The 21,629-nt window shown below is 35.1% G+C and overlaps 1 protein-coding gene across 3 annotated transcripts in view; it reads right to left on the bottom strand.

The window, feature by feature from the left end:
* The window catches only part of LOC132198667 (lachesin-like), a 137,026-nt gene that overhangs the window by 16,512 nt on the left and 98,885 nt on the right, over positions 1–21,629 (bottom strand). For 2 of the 3 annotated variants that reach the window (XM_059622819.1, XM_059622821.1), the window contains exons 5-6: positions 7,078–7,239; positions 3,431–3,574 (exon numbers count right to left, since the gene is read on the bottom strand). In XM_059622819.1, coding sequence (XP_059478802.1) covers positions 3,431–3,574; positions 7,078–7,239 — 306 coding nt within the window. The remainder of the gene's footprint in view (positions 1–3,430; positions 3,575–7,077; positions 7,240–21,629) is intronic. The other variant, XM_059622820.1, reaches the window with a different exon arrangement.

Here is a 21,629-nt window from a genome sequence, read left to right as displayed (position 1 = left end):
GTGAAACACGGCGCACAACATGAGGATGAATGCATTTTTTCGTGCGCGACACGAGAAAGCTATTACGCAGCGCGCGCGGAACTATGTCGTGACTGATTTTTTTCCGCTCTCCCGTATGTTTTGCTAATGGGAATTTCGCAACCCGATCCCGACCGAAGGTGTCTCTTTAATTTAGAAAAGGACACGAAACTTCAGCGTCACGCATCGCGTCAATCTAAAATTCCGTTCAATGCGGGATTTTTTTTATTTCATTTTGAGGCTTTTTGCTCGCGTACAGATGTGATTGCGCTCTTCCTCCCCAGCGTCTGGGCGACCCATCCATTTTTGCACCCTCTGCAATAATATCACAACTTAATGGTATTGAAAGAGATCGAGCGCGGAGCAAAACTGCGCGATACCAACTCGCTGCGGGGGCTCGTGCATAACATTGTGACAATCTTGGGAAATGCAGCAGTGATTTTATTTCCTCCGCGCGCTCTGGTTTCTTTCGCAAATGCGATTCGCTACACCAGAGATGCTGCTGGCACCAGCGGCGCTTTACATGTTGCTGTGTTCTACATTTTTGTATCAAATTTATCTCTGCGTATTCTGCTCAATTACGCTGCATGCACAATTTGTGTTTCGTCGAAAGCTTCATGGAACGGAAAACTGGACCTCCGTTGCCGCAAACGCGGTAGCCAAGGGAACGGCACGTGGCCTAGGATCAACTTAACGTTACATTATAATCTTGCGATAAAAAAGAAATAAAAAATAGATGACTACGAGATATAAGCTACTAAACTGGAAATAAACTAATTTTTGAAATTTACGTATTATTTTCTGAATATTAAATTATTGAAAACACAGAAAATATCCAATCGATATCAACTTTTGACCAACTAATTCTATCACTTAACAGGAAATCATACCTCATTTTCCGCCCTCTTTTGATCACGATTTTATATAATAATTTTTACTTAATCACAAAAACGTCAGCAAATTGAAAAGCCACAATTTGAAACAAAAAATTCACAATATTAAAACTGGCAAATTTGAGTAACGACCTATTTCACAAGCAAACGCGCTGCTCGCTGAATAATACAAAAATGAGCTACAAACCTAAAGACAGATTGATTGGGAGAGGAAATTTTTCTTGCTCATGAAATAGGGTCGCAGACTGTGACCAAAACTGGTAGAACAGTTTTTATTTTGAATAAAAACAATTTTTACAAAGAGGATAAAGCCCGAGTTCTTCACTTCCATGATCATCTCCTCAAGCGTCGATTTCTTCAATCATGTTTTAACATTTTTTTATTGGCATCAAGGAATAAATTTATTAAATAAGCGAATCTCACCACTAGACTAGGGCGAAAGCTGCAAATCCCAAACACAATTCGCGACTTGCGAGAGTTTTATGAAGCGGCGGCGGCGCGCATTTTGTTGTTGTTGCTGCACAATGCTCGACTAATGCCCGGAGCACGCGAATTTAAATAAAATAATAAATACGGCGCACCGAACATTAACATTTCAGGGCGTAATTCCTGGGCGGGCGCGCAGCACTCGGGCTGCGAACGAGCGGATTTAATCACAGTCGCAGATTAATTCAGTTGTACATCCCGGGCCTTTTGGCTCGTGCCCGCCATTCTCTCTCTGTGTGTTTGTTCATTTTCATGCAAATAAGTGAGTCTCACTTGCAACGTGCTTTCCGACTAATCTGTTGCACCCAGAATTTTAAATACAAAGAAAATGAAAACATTGTACGCCGCGCCATTGTCGCATTTTCTTCTTAATTCGCGACATAAATTTCGCGGACAAAAGCGGCGCAAATTTCCAAAGTAATTAAATTTCCATTTCACCGGGAACGTGCGGAAGTGGCGCCAAAATGCAAATCGAATGGATGAGTTATTTTTGCCGGCAAGATTGAGATTAGCCCGCGGCGAAACGGCACCGCAGTCAATTTGCGTTTGGGTTCAACTTACTTAGGGCGAGGCGTGTGAGATTCGCTCGCTTGTCGTCGTTTTGCGCCACAATTGGAGCCCGCGGGCCATACATTGGCAAATAACTTTCGTTAGCACTTCATTCGAGTCGGGGGCGGATATTCAATTCCGTGATAAAAAGCACAGAGAGGTCTATGCGTGCTGACAACTTTGCAAAGCCAGCATATTGGAAAACACTCAATGTGATAAGGCCATTTGCACTTTGCAGAAAAAAAGCTGGTTATCCGCGTCACGTCGATTATCATTAATGGCAGTCGGCGACGCTCTCATTCACGTGATAGAAGAAAAAAAACGACGCAATGCAAGGTGGGTCGTTTAACGTAATAGTTAGAATTAAATGAGATTGAGAGCAATTAAAAAAATATGTATCGACAGAACTTATTATTTTGTCATTTACTTTAGAGAATAAATATAAATTAATTAAATGGTTACTCTTTTAATTTGACATTTTCATTTGCTAAATGTTGTACATGGACTAATTCCCCTGATTATGATTGTTTTGTAAAGAGCCATTTGTTTATAAATAAAATCAATTTTTTTCAACGAGGAAGAAGTCCGAGTTCTTCACTTCCATGTAACAATTTCTTGTACTTACAATTAAAAGAGAAAAGAATGATTATTTGATTGATAGAATCAAATGACGATGATAATTTTGATTAAAGCTGAATAGTTATTAAATTATAAACTAATAGACAAAGAAGATTCAATTAACAAAAATTGGTTTTTTTATACATCTGGAATGAAAAAGGATTTTGATCATTATTTTATTTTGCAGTTTAGTAAGTTAATAAATATAGTGAATTATTTAAATTCACCTATTCAACTTTTGTTAAGATTCAATTTAAATTATTTTCTACCTGCACGATCTTTTCGATCTCTTTTTTTCTGCCCAGACGGGCGAACAAGACCATTGGTATGTGTGTAAGCACTTTATTTCCCAACGCCCCTTCAATTTCAATCATCCAGAATAAATTTCCCGAAAGAGTAAATTGCATGTATAAAATATTCGCGCGCGCCCCTGCTATGAGAGCGAACCTTTTCTCTCTTTCTCTCTGCAGATATCAGGGGATGTTAGGGGCCAATATATACAAACGTATAAGGTAGGCGCGCGCGAGAACGAGCCGAGGAATTGGGGCTTGACGAGAGAGCGAGCGAGCGCACCTTTTTTGGAAATCAAGTACCGTGAACTTTTGATGCTGCTCGAGTTGCTGAGAAATAAAATATTGCACTTGCTCGCGTCTCACCGACGATGTCGTCGTTATACACGGAGGTGCACACAAAAGATGGCCGGTTGCTCATTCATGGCCGGTGAAGGGGCTTTTCAAAAGAAGCCTCTTCACGCCCGCACAAGTGTCTTAACATTTTTAAAACCGAGAAAATACCCGTCGCGCGCTCATTAAAAATTATTTTTCTTTACTTGTGGAGGACCAAAAAGAAAAATGAGATGTACTCACACTCAACGTCGACTATGATCCTCTTGCTGACGGAGGGTGGCACTCCATTGGTGGCGATGCAAAGGTAAGCGCCCATCTCTGTGCGGCTGATCCGCGTCAGGTTCAGCTGATCCCCGTCGTAGACGTTCACTGAAACAGCGGAAGCTAAATTACTTCATTAACAGCAGGTCGAATGATTTGGGCAATAAATGAGCTCCTCAATATATTCAGTATATATTTGAAAGGAGAACTGAACTTAAAAGTCGGTTAACAAATTGCATTAATAAATTTATATAAAATATTCAACTGAAAATAAACGTGCCATATTTTTTTTATTACTTAAATGAGCATCTCATGAAGATTTATTAATTATTCAATAATTCAAATTATTCAATAAGCAAAAGTTTGAAAGTCCTGAAATTTATTGAAGTGAAATAATGCTTGGCATTTTTGCTATTTTTAAGTGGAACTCGCATCCCTTTATAATTTCCCATCAAAGTAATAGACTGCTTTGGATATATTCTAGGAAAGCGGCGCTTTGTGCGGGGCGAAAAACTTTTCTATGTGTGTGCACTGCACCGATAAAATATTCAAAGGATCGCTTCACTCGCATGACCTTTGAACTTATTGTGCGGAAATTTTTCTTTGTCTCGCCACCGACAAGCAGATAAACTTTTGCACTTTAGAAAAGAGAAAGAGCTCCAATTCATCGCGCTGTGAAAATCAGGCTGACTGCTCTCGGCGCATGCCGCGAAATATTAGTAAACTTTTGCCGCCTCTCTCGCAGAACAACTTTTCAAAACTACCTGATAATACTGACAGCGTGCAAAGTTCACTCAGACATCCCGAGCTGATGAAATGCGCTAATTTAATTAATAAAGCCAGATGTAAAATTAGCGAGAAAAAAGAAAGTGATTTCGCTTGAGCACTCGACACAAGAGAGGCTCGCTTCATTATGGCGAAAGCTTATTCTCTCATCATCATCGTCATTTCTCGCTCGCCCAGAAGCAGCCGCACTCGTCTTGCGCGACGCAATAATGATGCAAATTTGAGCTCAGGGAAAGGGATATAAATCAGATTAGGCTCAACAGAAGTATGTTTGTTCATTAGCATGTCTGACTTGACTCCGGCGCGCGCGGAGCCCTTTTGCTCGACGAGATGCTTGCCATTCACCCTTGGCGCGCTTAATCGCGTTAGCCCCTTCGTGAGAGAGCGAGCGAGCGAGCGAGTGCCGTCGACCGCCCTTTGAGCCACAACAAAAAGCGCCACCAGCCCGCTTTTTATCCGCCACCACCCCAATCCAATCCAGTCCGTTCGCCAGGCAACTTTTTAATTGTCGGCACTAATTGCCGGCTGTGGTGCTGATTTGCTCTGCTCACTTCCGGGGCCGTTCGCATTTAATCGGCCAATTTTTTTCCTCCGTGCAGCTGTTTTTGAAAGGGGGTAAATTATCAACGTTAAAAATCGTTTGAAGAAAAAATTAAAAAAAAAATTTGCTAGCTAATTTTTTTACAATTAAGGTCAGACCAAGACGATTATTGTTTTTATCCAATTTTATTTATATTTTTTAATTAATTAAATGTAAATATTTGGATCTATTTTCTTTAAAATCCAGATCCGGAACAATTAAAACCAAATTATTAGTGTCAATTAAAATGAACAGGCATTTTCACTTCAAAGAGTATGCAACTTGCATGACATTTATGTAAAGCGCATTGCCTAAAACATCCGATGCATCTTCCTGCACACGAGAATGTAGCAAACAACTAGAAAAATTATTTATGCATCTCAAATGGAATAATAATCTGTACAGAAATTTAAATAAAATAAGGAAAAAAAACATAAACTAACTTTTTAATAAAGTTGGAAGAGATTTAAAAGTTCCTGCTAAAAAAAAATCCTTACAGAGGATGGGAAAGTAAATTTGATGTTGAGAGTGTTTCCAGGGTTTCAGGACGCTTGACAATTATTTCGGGACAGTTTCCGAAACATGAGTGGTGAATGTCACGCTTTATTTAAGAGTTTAGTACTTTGATCAGACGCGCGGGCTGCAGCGAATTCAGCAACAAGCAATTGAGTGAGTCGCCAGGCAAGCAAGCAAGCAAGCGTTCTTGCGCGGCGGCGGCGGCTCTCAGCGGCACACAACAAACAGCAGCAACGCGCGCGTGGTTTTCAACTATGTATGAAGGCAACCCTTCTAAATAAAAGACGAGCGAGCCGACGGAATAAAAATATATTGCAGCACGAGCAGAGAACTTTCTTGGTCCATTGTCCGATGAATAAAATAACATGAATAATGTCTGAGCTACGTGAAGGAAATATTTTATTTTGCGGGTCTGCATTCCCTCAGATATTGGCTAAATATTTTATGTCATGCACCAACAGCAGCACCGTGCTTATAAAATCATCAGGCTGCGGTTTGTTTTTACGGCTGCGTGTCTGCCTCTGTTGTTTGCGTTTGCACGGCAGCTTGTTGTCTTTTTTTTGCTCACTTCTAACTCAGCAGTCATTTTTACGTTTTTTAAGTTTACTTGGTCTCATTTGGGCAACATCAAACACCTGCTTAAACGTTCACAAAAATTGAAGTCATTTAGTCAAAATGAAATATCATTCATTGAAATTTTCATTAACGTTTGGTCTCTTTCATTTAAATTGGCATAGCCAAAGTGATATTTTAAAATTCATCATTTCACTGATGCTTAAAGATCCTCTCCGGTCATTTGTATTGCTCTTTATTCTGAAAGATTGCTAAATTTTGAGCATATCTTGTGAAAACACTACTTGAAAATTCCAAGCCGTTGCGTCTCAATCAAAAGAAAAATTAAATACGAGTGATTCGTGCGAAAAACGTGTGAGAATTGAGAAGCCAATCAGATCCATCAGTTTGTTCCAAAAACTACAGAATTTGGTCACATTGACGCTGCGATCGCTGATTTTGCCACTAATGCCCCACGGCGCTGCAGAAAACTTGGCAAAATCAGCGATCGCAGCGCCAATGTGACCAAATTCTGTAGTTTTTGGAACAAACTGATGGATCTGATTGGCTACTCAATTCTCACACGTTTTTCGCGCGAATCTCTCGTATTTAGGTTTTCTTTTGATTGAGACGCAACGGTTTGGAATTTTCAAATAGATATACTCAAAATTTAGCAATCTTTCAGAATAAAGAGCAATACAGATTAGATTAGATTAGATAATTGTTTTATTCATTTGAGCACAAATTTACAGTCATCAACAAGCACAAAAATACCTCCAAAACATGTTAATGTTGCCCGTAGAACACGTCAAGTCATTACATGCTAATTAAAATTATGTTACGATATTACATAAAAAAACCTACGTTCACTGCGGCGGAAGGGGTCTTTGTGATCTTAAATTTTAGCAAAATTCTTGCCGTTTTGTCTAAAAATACCTTTTTTTAATTGTTTCCAGAAATTCAATGTCAATGTAAACAATGTGGAAAAATAAAGAACAATCAGAAATAAGAAAATAAATTTTATAAAAATGACCATGTTTGTCATGCAGATTCTCCATTATTTAATTAAATAGATCAAAATAAAATAAAACTAAATTTTATATTAATAAGTTTCCAAGAATTCAAGTGAATTGTTCAGGAAAGCGCGGGTCAAGCGAGCGTGAGGAAAAAAGTGGTTGAAGCAAAGCATTACCTTTCTTGCGGCGGTCAATTGTTATTCCTTGTCCGTCTTCTCTCCTCCACATGATTTTCGGCGACGGGAAGCCATCGGCCTTGCACGTCAAGGTAATATTTTGGTTCTCTCTAACGGCGACTGCCGACTGCGTGCTCTCCTCGTCCAGGATGTTGGGCGGAACTGGAAAACGTCAGAAAGCGGATTTGAGACAAAGGCAGGACGCGCCGCGCAACAACGGCAAAAACCGCCATTGGCACACGAAACATGTGTTTTTCCCGCAGCCCCTGTTTTATTTGGCGGCGGCGGCGACGATTAATTATGTGGTCATTTATTCATGCCTGCTACATTGGGCCGCCGTGCAAAACTGAATGCGCGCTGCGAATATTAATCGAGCTGGGCCACTGAAAGCCATTTATCAAGGCTTAAACGTCCATTTGCATCCGAGTGAGTGAGAGGGAGTGAGCGAGTCGGCACGAAATTAAGTGGATTTTGCTCGAGTGACACCTTTATTATTAGCAAACGGACCGACTCTCTCTCTCTCTCCCTCGCTCAACTGCAAACCTGAATGACCAACGACTCTGGCTCTCGGTGTTTTGCGCAATCATCTCGCGTTTCAAAGGCGCACTCTTTGCCTCTTGACAGACACACACGTTTTTGTCAGCAGACACCGTGTTTTGCCCTTTCCGTGATACGCGGCGCTCAAGTATTACTGCAACGGTCTCCGACTGACCCCAATCTAACGGGTGTTTATGTTTAACGCGCGGCTTTCCAGCTAATTGTGTCTGGTTTATTTCAGAAGTTTTCATTCAAGAGCGCATTTCGATCTATTTCAGCTCATTTTAGAAATATTGAAACGTAAATTCAATATTGGGCGTGTCAAACTGATTAATTATAATTAATTTAAAAAATAAAATTTTATTATTCTGCATGTCAGATAAAATAATTTATACTTCATTATTAGTGGAAATTAACAGATTAGGCTTTTCATCGTTGAAAAAAAAAACAATTTTTGCAACGAGGAAAAGCCCGATCTCTTCATTTCCATGATCATTTCCTCGAGTGTCAATTATTCAAACAAATCTTATTAGTCCTTGTAATTTACTTTTCTTGTCAAGAGTTCCAAAATGAAATGAGGAAAAGGAAAACTGCCGAGTTTCTAATTAAATGTTTTTAAATCGCATAAATGCAATTTTGCTGCATGTTTCAGTTTCAGCTACTTTTTACTTTACTACAATTTTAATAATAAATTGTTTCACATAATTAATTTATTAATTATTAATTCAATTGAAGACAGCAATAACTTCAAAATTTTAAAATTGTAAATAAAATTATATTTAATCTATAATAAATTTAATTAATTTTTTTTTTTTTTGTATGCAGAAGATTATAAAAAATTAAATTGATACTTTTATAGCAACTATTTCAACATCTTCCGTAAAATTGTGCCACCCACTCTTTTGCACCGTACAATATCGGTGCATAATAAGCGCAATCAGTGCTTTTTTGCAATCCTGCAAAACTCGGAGATGACAATAGTGCTGATGCAGTGGGGGTGAAATAACATCATTATCATTGCATTGAGCGTCGGCGGCAGCGACGAATGTGAGCAAGCAGAAAAATCAGCGGACACTCTCTTGTCAAGAATGTCATTCTTGTCACGATTGCATTTGAGCCACACTAGAGCGACCGAGACTTTCCTGTATGCAGTCGATTTCCATTCGCTTTTATCGAAGACGAATAACGCAAAACTTAATAAGTTATTTCGGGATGAAATAAACCAAAAAATAAATTTTTTAAATTGAAGAACAAAAACTTTGTCAACCGAGGATCGCTGCGGCGGATGGGGTCTTTTTGATCTCGGAAGTTTTAGCAAAATTCTTGCTTACTGTGGTTGTGCCATTGTGTCCAAGGTCCGCGCATCACAATAATTTTGATTGTTGCCGAGCGTTCTGATTGGGTAATAAAAGCGTATCCACCGATCAGCAGGCTGAAACAACAATCTAAATATGTTCCATTGTTGTGATGCGCGAACCTTGATTTTGTCTAACAATTGCTTTCCTTTCAAATTGCAGAACAATGGAATTTAAACAAAATTACGTAATTTATTGAACCCAATAAACAAATTTCTGAAACTAAATGGAGAAATAATAATGAATTTCATAATAAAGATTATACCGTGGCGGTAAAATCTAAAAAGAATTTTACAAATTCAAATATTTACTGAAAAATTAGCATTATGGTAAATGCATTGTGGAAAGCAATGAATTCAGTAATTAACGAATTGTTTTCGCTGTACAGTGAATGAGATCACCCGATAAAACTCCGTGTGCAGAGTGGACGGAATAATTTTGCAGTTTTAATGGAGCAGAAATTTCACCGGCACATTTTTCACGGTCGAGAGCGTGCGGCGCGACCCGAGTGCGGTGCATTATGCATGTCGGAATGATAAATTTGCACATGATGCGAGTTTTATGAGCTTGACACGGACACCGCAAAATGGCTAAAGCTGCCATTTTAGCACTGCCCCGACGACTTATTGCATTGCACGTGAAAAACGGCGCGTGTGAAATTGGTCGAAATCAAAGGGCGATCAGTTTGGTGCCGCGGCGGTGCGGTCACGCGATCGCCCCTGCCTTTAATCTGCGCGCCCGTGTTGTCTAAATTAATCAACTTGGTGTGTTTGATTAGTGTGCGCCTGCATGAGCCAGCGGGCCGAATTTGTTTCCCCGCTGACGAGTTTTATGAATTAAATATCATAAGCGTGCCCGCTCTGTGTGTGTTTACACGCGGCGCAATCTCTCTTTTTTCAGTTGATTAATTTGACGCAACGAAACACGTGAAAAATTATTCGCTCCCCGGCCGCGAAAGCTGATCCGCGGTAATTAGCTTGGAAATATTATCACAGATTCACTTCGGCGCGCGTGTGAGCGCTCTTAACTTGTTGCAAGTTTTGCTCCTGGCGTGACCAAAAAGTGGCTAAGGAGGGTGTTGGCAGAATACAAAATCTGATATGCACGTGTGAACTCCTGATTGCTTTCTCGCGTTTCAGAAGTTAATATAATAAATCAAACTGCAAACTTAATTCATATAAAAATTGCATTGGTCTTCAGGGCAGAATGAACTATTTGAAATGATTAAAATGGAGAGCAAACTGAAAAAAAAGATATTCATATCTCTTTATTTCAAGTATTCTATTGTTTGAATGTTACTAAAACAGTTCATATATGTTGCCTGAAAGATATAAATCGTCAGACATTTTAAAGCGGCAAAACCATATTTATTTAGCGTATTTTACACGATTTTGCCTCAATTGCAAATAATCGTGTCAACAGTTTTCAGTCCTGCAGGTGGAAGACCTCGATTTCATTTATAACAAACTTTGAAAAAAGTTTAAAGAAAATTTCAGAAATTCAAGATTTTGATGATGATAAATTATATATCTCGCCGCGATTAATGAGATTAAAACGGCAAAAGTTGCACCAGTTTTATCATTTAGAAAATGTGTTGCCTGAAAGGTATAAAACGTCTGATTCAGACCATCAATTAAAGAACATTTAAAATGCTTTTTAAAAACGTGAGGAATTGTTGAAGAACTCGCTCATTTAATAAAGTTCATGGTTTTCAAAGTCATTTTAAAGCGGCAAAACCATATTTATTTTGCGTATTTTAAGAGATTTTGCCCCGATTGCAAATAATCGTGGCGTCAATTTTCAGTCCTGCAGGTGGAAGACCTCGATTTCATTAATAACAAACTTTGAAAAAAAGTTTAAAGAAAATTTCAGAAATTCAAGATTTTGATGATGAAAATTTATATATCTCGCCGCGATTAATGAGATTAAAACGGCAAAAGTTGCACCAGTTTTATCATTTAGAAAATATGTTGCCTGAAAGATATAAAACGTCTGATTCAGACCATCAATTAAAGAACATTTAAAATGCTTTTTAAAAACGTGTGGAATTGTTGAAGAACTCACTCATTTAATAAAGTTCAAGGTGCGCAATGTCATTTTAAAACGGCAAAACCCTATTTTATTTGCGTATTTTACGAGATTTTGCCTCGATTGCAAAAATCGTGGCGACAGTTTTCAGTCCTGCAGGTGGAAGACCTCGATTTCATTAATAACAAACTTTGAAAAAAAGTTTAAAGAAAATTTCAGAAATTCAAGATTTTGATGATCATAAATTATATATCTCGCCGCGATTAATGAGATTAAAACGGCAAAAGTTGCACCAGTTTTATCATTTAGAAAATATGTTGCCTGAAAGATATAAAACGTCTGCTTCAGACCATCAAATAAAGAACATTTAAAATGCTTATAAACAACGTGTGGAATTGTTGAAGAACTCACTCATTTAATAAAGTTCACGGTTTTCAAAGTGATTTTAAAGCGACAAAACCATATTTATTTTGCGTATTTTAAGAGATTTTGCCCCGATTGCTAATAATCGTGGCGAATATTTTCAGTCCTGCAGGTGGAAGACCTCGATTTCATTAATAACAAACTTTGAAAAAAAGTTTAAAGAAAATTTCAGAAATTCAAGATTTTGATGATCATAAATTATATATCTCGCCGCGATTAATGAGATTAAAACGGCAAAAGTTGCACCAGTTTTATAATTTAGAAAATATGTTGCCCGAAAGATATAAAACGTCTGATTCAGACCATCAATTAAAGAACATTTAAAATGCTTATTAAAAACGTGGGGAATTGTTGAAGAACTCGCTCATTTAATAAAGTTCACGGTTTTCAAAGTCATTTTAAAGCGGCAAAACCATATTTATTTTGCGTATTTTACAAGATTTTGCCCCGATTGCTAATAATCGTGGCGACAGTTTTCAGTCCTGCAGGTGGAAGACCTCGATTTCGTTAATAACAAACTTTGAAAAAAAGTTTAAAGAAAATTTCAGAAATTCAAAATTTTGATGATTAAAAATTATATATCTCGCCGCGATTAATGAGATTAAAACGGCAAAAGTTGCACCAGTTTTATAATTTAGAAAATATGTTGCCTGAAAGATATAAAACGTCTGATTCAGACCATCAATTAAAGAACATTTAAATTGCTTTTTAAAAACGTGAGAAATTCTTGAAGAACTTGCTCATTTAATAAAGTTCACGGTTTTCAAAGTCATTTTAAAGCGGCAAAACCATATTTATTTTGCGTATTTTAAGAGATTTTGCCCCGATTGCTAATAATCGTGGCGACAATTTTCAGTCCTGCAGGTGGAAGACCTCGATTTCGTTAATAACAAACTTTGAAAAAAAGTTTAAAGAAAATTTCAGAAATTCAAGATTTTGATGATCATAAATTATATATCTCGCCGCGATTAATGAGATTAAAACGGCAAAAGTTGCACCAGTTTTATCATTTAGAAAATATGTTGCCCGAAAGATATAAAACGTCTGATTCAGACCATCAATTAAAGAACATTTAAAATGCTTATTAAAAACGTGGGGAATTGTTGAAGAACTCGCTCATTTAATAAAGTTCACGGTTTTCAAAGTCATTTTAAAGCGGCAAAACCATATTTATTTTGCGTATTTTACAAGATTTTGCCCCGATTGCTAATAATCGTGGCGACAGTTTTCAGTCCTGCAGGTGGAAGACCTCGATTTCGTTAATAACAAACTTTGAAAAAAAGTTTAAAGAAAATTTCAGAAATTCAAAATTTTGATGATTAAAAATTATATATCTCGCCGCGATTAATGAGATTAAAACGGCAAAAGTTGCACCAGTTTTATAATTTAGAAAATATGTTGCCTGAAAGATATAAAACGTCTGATTCAGACCATCAATTAAAGAACATTTAAATTGCTTTTTAAAAACGTGAGAAATTCTTGAAGAACTTGCTCATTTAATAAAGTTCACGGTTTTCAAAGTCATTTTAAAGCGGCAAAACCATATTTATTATGCGTATTTTAAGAGATTTTGCCCCGATTGCTAATAATCGTGGCGACAATTTTCAGTCCTGCAGGTGGAAGACCTCGATTTCATTAATAACAAACTTTGAAAAAAAGTATAAAGAAAATTTCAGAAATTCAAGATTTTGATGATTAAAAATTATATATCTCGCCGCGATGAATGAGATTAAAACGGCAAAAGTTGCACCAGTTTTATCATTTAGAAAATATGTTGCCTGAAAGATATAAAACGTCTGATTCAGACCATCAATTAAAGAACATTTAAAATGCTTATAAAAAACGTGAGGAATTGTTGAAGAACTCGCTCATTTAACAAAGTTCACGGTTTTCAAAGTCATTTTAAAGCGGCAAAACCATATTTATTTTGCGTATTTTAAGAGATTTTGCCCCGATTGCAAATAATCGTGGCGTCAATTTTCAGTCCTGCAGGTGGAAGACCTCGATTTCATTAATAACAAACTTTGGAAAAAAGTTTAAAGAAAATTTCAGCAATACAAGATTTTGATGATGTTAATTTATATATCTCGCCGCGATTAATGAGATTAAAACGGCAAAAGTTGCACCAGTTTTATCATTTAGAAAATATGTTGCCTGAAAGATATAAAACGTCTGATTCAGACCATCAATTAAAGAACATTTAAAATGCTTATAAAAAACGTGAGGAATTGTTGAAGAACTCGCTCATTTAACAAAGTTCACGGTTTTCAAAGTCATTTTAAAGCGGCAAAACCATATTTATTTTGCGTATTTTAAGAGATTTTGCCCCGATTGCAAATAATCGTGATGCAATTTTCAGTCCTGCAGGTGGAAGACCTCGATTTCATTAATAACAAACTTTGGAAAAAAGTTTAAAGAAAATTTCAGCAATACAAGATTTTGATGATGTTAATTTATATATCTCGCCGCGATTAATGAGATTAAAACGGCAAAAGTTGCACCAGTTTTATAATTTAGAAAATATGTTGCCTGAAAGATATAAAACGTCTGATTCAGACCATCAATTAAAGAACATTTAAAATGCTTTTTAAAAACGTGAGGAATTGTTGAAGAACTCGCTCATTTAATAAAGTTCACGGTTTTCAAAGTCATTTTAAAGCGGCAAAACCATATTTATTTTGCGTATTTTAAGAGATTTTGCCCCGATTGCTAATAATCGTGGCGAAAATTTTCAGTCCTGCAGGTGGAAGACCTCGATTTCATTAATAACAAACTTTGAAAAAAAGTTTAAAGAAAATTTCAGAAATTCAAGATTTTGATGATCATAAATTATATATCTCGCCGCGATTAATGAGATTAAAACGGCAAAAGTTGCACCAGTTTTATCATTTAGAAAATATGTTGCCTGAAAGATATAAAACGTCTGATTCAGACCATCAATTAAAGAACATTTAAATTGCTTTTTAAAAACGTGAGAAATTCTTGAAGAACTTGCTCATTTAATAAAGTTCACGGTTTTCAAAGTCATTTTAAAGCGGCAAAACCATATTTATTTTGCGTATTTTAAGAGATTTTGCCCCGATTGCTAATAATCGTGGCGACAATTTTCAGTCCTGCAGGTGGAAGACCTCGATTTCATTAATAACAAACTTTGGAAAAAAGTTTAAAGAAAATTTCAGCAATACAAGATTTTGATGATGTTAATTTATATATCTCGCCGCGATTAATGAGATTAAAACGGCAAAAGTTGCACCAGTTTTATCATTTAGAAAATATGTTGCCTGAAAGATATAAAACGTCTGATTCAGACCATGAATTAAAGAACATTTAAAATGCTTATAAAAAACGTGAGGAATTGTTGAAGAACTCGCACATTTAACAAAGTTCACGGTTTTCAAAGTCATTTTAAAGCGGCAAAACCATATTTATTTTGCGTATTTTACAAGATTTTGCCCCGATTGCTAATAATCGTGGCGACAGTTTTCAGTCCTGCAGGTGGAAGACCTCGATTTCGTTAATAACAAACTTTGAAAAAAAGTTTAAAGAAAATTTCAGAAATTCAAGATTTTGATGATCATAAATTATATATCTCGCCGCGATTAATGAGATTAAAACGGCAAAAGTTGCACCAGTTTTATCATTTAGAAAATATGTTGCCTGAAAGATATAAAACGTCTGATTCAGACCATCAATTAAAGAACATTTAAATTGCTTTTTAAAAACGTGAGAAATTCTTGAAGAACTTGCTCATTTAATAAAGTTCACGGTTTTCAAAGTCATTTTAAAGCGGCAAAACCATATTTATTTTGCGTATTTTAAGAGATTTTGCCCCGATTGCTAATAATCGTGGCGACAATTTTCAGTCCTGCAGGTGGAAGACCTCGATTTCATTAATAACAAACTTTGGAAAAAAGTTTAAAGAAAATTTCAGCAATACAAGATTTTGATGATGTTAATTTATATATCTCGCCGCGATTAATGAGATTAAAACGGCAAAAGTTGCACCAGTTTTATCATTTAGAAAATATGTTGCCTGAAAGATATAAAACGTCTGATTCAGACCATGAATTAAAGAACATTTAAAATGCTTATAAAAAACGTGAGGAATTGTTGAAGAACTCGCACATTTAACAAAGTTCACGGTTTTCAAAGTCATTTTAAAGCGGCAAAACCATATTTATTTTGCGTATTTTACAAGATTTTGCCCCGATTGCTAATAATCGTGGCGACAGTTTTCAGTCCTGCAGGTGGAAGACCTCGATTTCGTTAATAACAAACTTTGAAAAAAAGTTTAAAGAAAATTTCAGAAATTCAAGATTTTGATGATTAAAAATTATATATCTCGCCGCGATGAATGAGATTAAAACGGCAAAAGTTGCACCAGTTTTATCATTTAGAAAATATGTTGCCTGAAAGATATAAAACGTCTGATTCAGACCATCAATTAAAGAACATTTAAAATGCTTATAAAAAACGTGAGGAATTGTTGAAGAACTCGCACATTTAACAAAGTTCACGGTTTTCAAAGTCATTTTAAAGCGGCAAAACCATATTTATTTTGCGTATTCTAAGAGATTTTTCCACGATTGCAAATAATCGTGGCGACAGTTTTCAGTCCTGCAGGTGGAAGACCTCGATTTCGTTAATAACAAACTTTGAAAAAAGTTTAAAGAAAATTTCAGAAATTCAAGATTTTGATGATGTTAAATTATATATCTCGCCGCGATTAATGAGATTAAAACGGCAAAAGTTGCACCAGTTTTATCATTTAGAAAATATGTTGCCTGAAAGATATAAAACGTCTGATTCAGACCATGAATTAAAGAACATTTAAAATGCTTATAAAAAACGTGAGGAATTGTTGAAGAACTCGCACATTTAACAAAGTTCACGGTTTTCAAAGTCATTTTAAAGCGGCAAAACCATATTTATTTTGCGTATTCTAAGAGATTTTTCCACGATTGCTAATAATCGTGGCGACAGTTTTCAGTCCTGCAGGTGGAAGACCTCGATTTCGTTAATAACAAACTTTGAAAAAAGATTAAAGAAAATTTCAGAAATTCAAGATTTTGATGATGTTAAATTATATATCTCGCCGCGATTAATGAGATTAAAACGGCAAAAGTTGCACCAGTTTTATCATTTAGAAAATATGTTGCCTGAAAGATATAAAACGTCTGATTCAGACCATCAATTAAAGAACGTTTAAATTGCTTTTTAAAAACGTGAGAAATTCTTGAAGAACTTGCTCATTTAAAAAAGTTTACGGTTTTCAAAGTCATTTTAAAGCGGCAAAACCATATTTATTTTGCGTATTTTAAGAGATTTTGCCCCGATTGCTAATAATCGTGGCGACAATTTTCAGTCCTGCAGGTGGAAGACCTCGATTTCATTAATAACAAACTTTGAAAAAAAGTTTAAAGAAAATTTCAGAAATTCAAGATTTTGATGATGATAAATTATATATCTCGCCGCGATTAATGAGATTAAAACGGCAAAAGTTGCACCAGTTTTATCATTTAGAAAATATGTTGCCTGAAAGATATAAAACATCTGATTCAGACCATGAATTAAAGAACATTTAAAATGCTTATAAAAAACGTGAGGAATTGTTGAAGAACTCGCACATTTAACAAAGTTCACGGTTTTCAAAGTCATTTTAAAGCGGCAAAACCATATTTATTTTGCGTATTCTAAGAGATTTTTCCACGATTGCAAATAATCGTGGCGACAGTTTTCAGTCCTGCAGGTGGAAGACCTCGATTTCGTTAATAACAAACTTTGAAAAAAGTTTAAAGAAAATTTCAGAAATTCAAGATTTTGATGATGTTAAATTATATATCTCGCCGCGATTAATGAGATTAAAACGGCAAAAGTTGCACCAGTTTTATCATTTAGAAAATATGTTGCCTGAAAGATATAAAACGTCTGATTCAGACCATCAATTAAAGAACATTTAAAATGCTTATTAAAAACGTGAGGAATTGTTGAAGAACTCGCTCATTTAATAAAGTTCACGGTTTTCAAAGTCATTTTAAAGCGGCAAAACCATATTTATTTTGCGTATTTTACAAGATTTTGCCCCGATTGCTAATAATCGTGGCGACAGTTTTCAGTCCTGCAGGTGGAAGACCTCGATTTCGTTAATAACAAACTTTGAAAAAAAGTTTAAAGAAAATTTCAGAAATTCAAGATTTTGATGATCATAAATTATATATCTCGCCGCGATTAATGAGATTAAAACGGCAAAAGTTGCACCAGTTTTATCATTTAGAAAATATGTTGCCCGAAAGATATAAAACGTCTGATTCAGACCATCAATTAAAGAACATTTAAAATGCTTATTAAAAACGTGGGGAATTGTTGAAGAACTCGCTCATTTAATAAAGTTCACGGTTTTCAAAGTCATTTTAAAGCGGCAAAACAATATTTATTTTGCGTATTTTACAAGATTTTGCCCCGATTGCTAATAATCGTGGCGACAGTTTTCAGTCCTGCAGGTGGAAGACCTCGATTTCGTTAATAACAAACTTTGAAAAAAAGTTTAAAGAAAATTTCAGAAATTCAAAATTTTGATGATTAAAAATTATATATCTCGCCGCGATTAATGAGATTAAAACGGCAAAAGTTGCACCAGTTTTATAATTTAGAAAATATGTTGCCTGAAAGATATAAAACGTCTGATTCAGACCATCAATTAAAGAACATTTAAATTGCTTTTTAAAAACGTGAGAAATTCTTGAAGAACTTGCTCATTTAATAAAGTTCACGGTTTTCAAAGTCATTTTAAAGCGGCAAAACCATATTTATTATGCGTATTTTAAGAGATTTTGCCCCGATTGCTAATAATCGTGGCGACAATTTTCAGTCCTGCAGGTGGAAGACCTCGATTTCGTTAATAACAAACTTTGAAAAAAAGTTTAAAGAAAATTTCAGAAATTCAAGATTTTGATGATGATAAATTATATATCTCGCCGCGATTAATGAGATTAAAACGGCAAAAGTTGCACCAGTTTTATCATTTAGAAAATATGTTGCCTGAAAGATATAAAACGTCTGATTCAGACCATCAATTAAAGAACATTTAAATTGCTTTTTAAAAACGTGAGGAATTGTTGAAGAACTCGCTCATTTAATAAAATTCACGGTTTTCAAAGTCATTTTAAAGCGGCAAAACCATATTTATTTTGCGTATTTTAAGAGATTTTGCCCCGATTGCTAATAATCGTGGCGAAAATTTTCAGTCCTGCAGGTGGAAGACCTCGATTTCATTAATAACAAACTTTGAAAAAAAGTTTAAAGAAAATTTCAGAAATTCAAGATTTTGATGATTAAAAATTATATATCTCGCCGCGATGAATGAGATTAAAACGGCAAAAGTTGCACCAGTTTTATCATTTAGAAAATATGTTGCCTGAAAGATATAAAACGTCTGATTCAGACCATCAATTAAAGAACATTTAAAATGCTTATAAAAAACGTGAGGAATTGTTGAAGAACTCGCTCATTTAACAAAGTTCACGGTTTTCAAAGTCATTTTAAAGCGGCAAAACCATATTTATTTTGCGTATTTTAAGAGATTTTGCCCCGATTGCAAATAATCGTGATGCAATTTTCAGTCCTGCAGGTGGAAGACCTCGATTTCATTAATAACAAACTTTGGAAAAAAGTTTAAAGAAAATTTCAGCAATACAAGATTTTGATGATGTTAATTTATATATCTCGCCGCGATTAATGAGATTAAAACGGCAAAAGTTGCACCAGTTTTATCATTTAGAAAATATGTTGCCTGAAAGATATAAAACGTCTGATTCAGACCATCAATTAAAGAACATTTAAAATGCTTTTTAAAAACGTGAGGAATTGTTGAAGAACTCGCTCATTTAATAAAGTTCACGGTTTTCAAAGTCATTTTAAAGCGGCAAAACCATATTTATTTTGCGTATTTTAAGTGATTTTGCCCCGATTGCTAATAATCGTGGCGAAAATTTTCAGTCCTGCAGGTGGAAGACCTCGATTTCATTAATAACAAACTTTGAAAAAAAGTTTAAAGAAAATTTCAGAAATTCAAGATTTTGATGATCATAAATTATATATCTCGCCGCGATTAATGAGATTAAAACGGCAAAAGTTGCACCAGTTTTATCATTTAGAAAATATGTTGCCTGAAAGATATAAAACGTCTGATTCAGACCATCAATTAAAGAACATTTAAATTGCTTTTTAAAAACGTGAGAAATTCTTGAAGAACTTGCTCATTTAATAAAGTTCACGGTTTTCAAAGTCATTTTAAAGCGGCAAAACCATATTTATTTTGCGTATTTTAAGAGATTTTGCCCCGATTGCTAATAATCGTGGCGACAATTTTCAGTCCTGCAGGTGGAAGACCTCGATTTCATTAATAACAAACTTTGGAAAAAAGTTTAAAGAAAATTTCAGCAATACAAGATTTTGATGATGTTAATTTATATATCTCGCCGCGATTAATGAGATTAAAACGGCAAAAGTTGCACCAGTTTTATCATTTAGAAAATATGTTGCCTGAAAGATATAAAACGTCTGATTCAGACAATCAATTAAAGAACATTTAAAATGCTTTTTAAAAACGTGAGGAATTGTTGAAGAACTCGCTCATTTAATAAAGTTCACGGTTTTCAAAGTCATTTTAAAGCGGCAAAACCATATTTATTTTGCGTATTTTAAGAGATTTTGCCCCGATTGCTAATAATCGTGGCGAAAATTTTCAGTCCTGCAGGTGGAAGACCTCGATTTCATTAATAACAAACTTTGAAAAAAAGTTTAAAGAAAATTTCAGAAATTCAAGATTTTGATGATCATAAATTATATATCTCGCCGCGATTAATGAGATTAAAACGGCAAAAGTTGCACCAGTTTTATCATTTAGAAAATATGTTGCCTGAAAGATATAAAACGTCTGATTCAGACCATCAATTAAAGAACATTTAAATTGCTTTTTAAAAACGTGAGAAATTCTTGAAGAACTTGCTCATTTAATAAAGTTCACGGTTTTCAAAGTCATTTTAAAGCGGCAAAACCATATTTATTTTGCGTATTTTAAGAGATTTTGCCCCGATTGCTAATAATCGTGGCGACAATTTTCAGTCCTGCAGGTGGAAGACCTCGATTTCATTAATAACAAACTTTGAAAAAAAGTTTAAAGAAAATTTCAGAAATTCAAGATTTTGATGATGATAAATTATATATCTCGCCGCGATTAATGAGATTAAAACGGCAAAAGTTGCACCAGTTTTATCATTTAGAAAATATGTTGCCTGAAAGATATAAAACGTCTGATTCAGACCATGAATTAAAGAACATTTAAAATGCTTATAAAAAACGTGAGGAATTGTTGAAGAACTCGCACATTTAACAAAGTTCACGGTTTTCAAAGTCATTTTAAAGCGGCAAAACCATATTTATTTTGCGTATTCTAAGAGATTTTTCCACGATTGCAAATAATCGTGGCGACAGTTTTCAGTCCTGCAGGTGGAAGACCTCGATTTCGTTAATAACAAACTTTGAAAAAAGTTTAAAGAAAATTTCAGAAATTCAAGATTTTGATGATGTTAAATTATATATCTCGCCGCGATTAATGAGATTAAAACGGCAAAAGTTGCACCAGTTTTATCATTTAGAAAATATGTTGCCTGAAAGATATAAAACGTCTGATTCAGACCATGAATTAAAGAACATTTAAAATGCTTATAAAAAACGTGAGGAATTGTTGAAGAACTCGCACATTTAACAAAGTTCACGGTTTTCAAAGTCATTTTAAAGCGGCAAAACCATATTTATTTTGCGTATTCTAAGAGATTTTTCCACGATTGCTAATAATCGTGGCGACAGTTTTCAGTCCTGCAGGTGGAAGACCTCGATTTCGTTAATAACAAACTTTGAAAAAAGATTAAAGAAAATTTCAGAAATTCAAGATTTTGATGATGTTAAATTATATATCTCGCCGCGATTAATGAGATTAAAACGGCAAAAGTTGCACCAGTTTTATCATTTAGAAAATATGTTGCCTGAAAGATATAAAACGTCTGATTCAGACCATCAATTAAAGAACGTTTAAATTGCTTTTTAAAAACGTGAGAAATTCTTGAAGAACTTGCTCATTTAAAAAAGTTTACGGTTTTCAAAGTCATTTTAAAGCGGCAAAACCATATTTATTTTGCGTATTTTAAGAGA

The sequence above is a fragment of the Neocloeon triangulifer genome, unplaced genomic scaffold (assembly GCF_031216515.1).
Source record: "Neocloeon triangulifer isolate White Clay Creek 2 clone unplaced genomic scaffold, ASM3121651v1 ptg000013l, whole genome shotgun sequence".
NCBI lineage: Eukaryota > Metazoa > Arthropoda > Insecta > Ephemeroptera > Baetidae > Neocloeon > Neocloeon triangulifer.
Note: the sequence above shows the minus strand (reverse complement) of the source record. Positions and strands in the feature narration are given on the sequence as shown.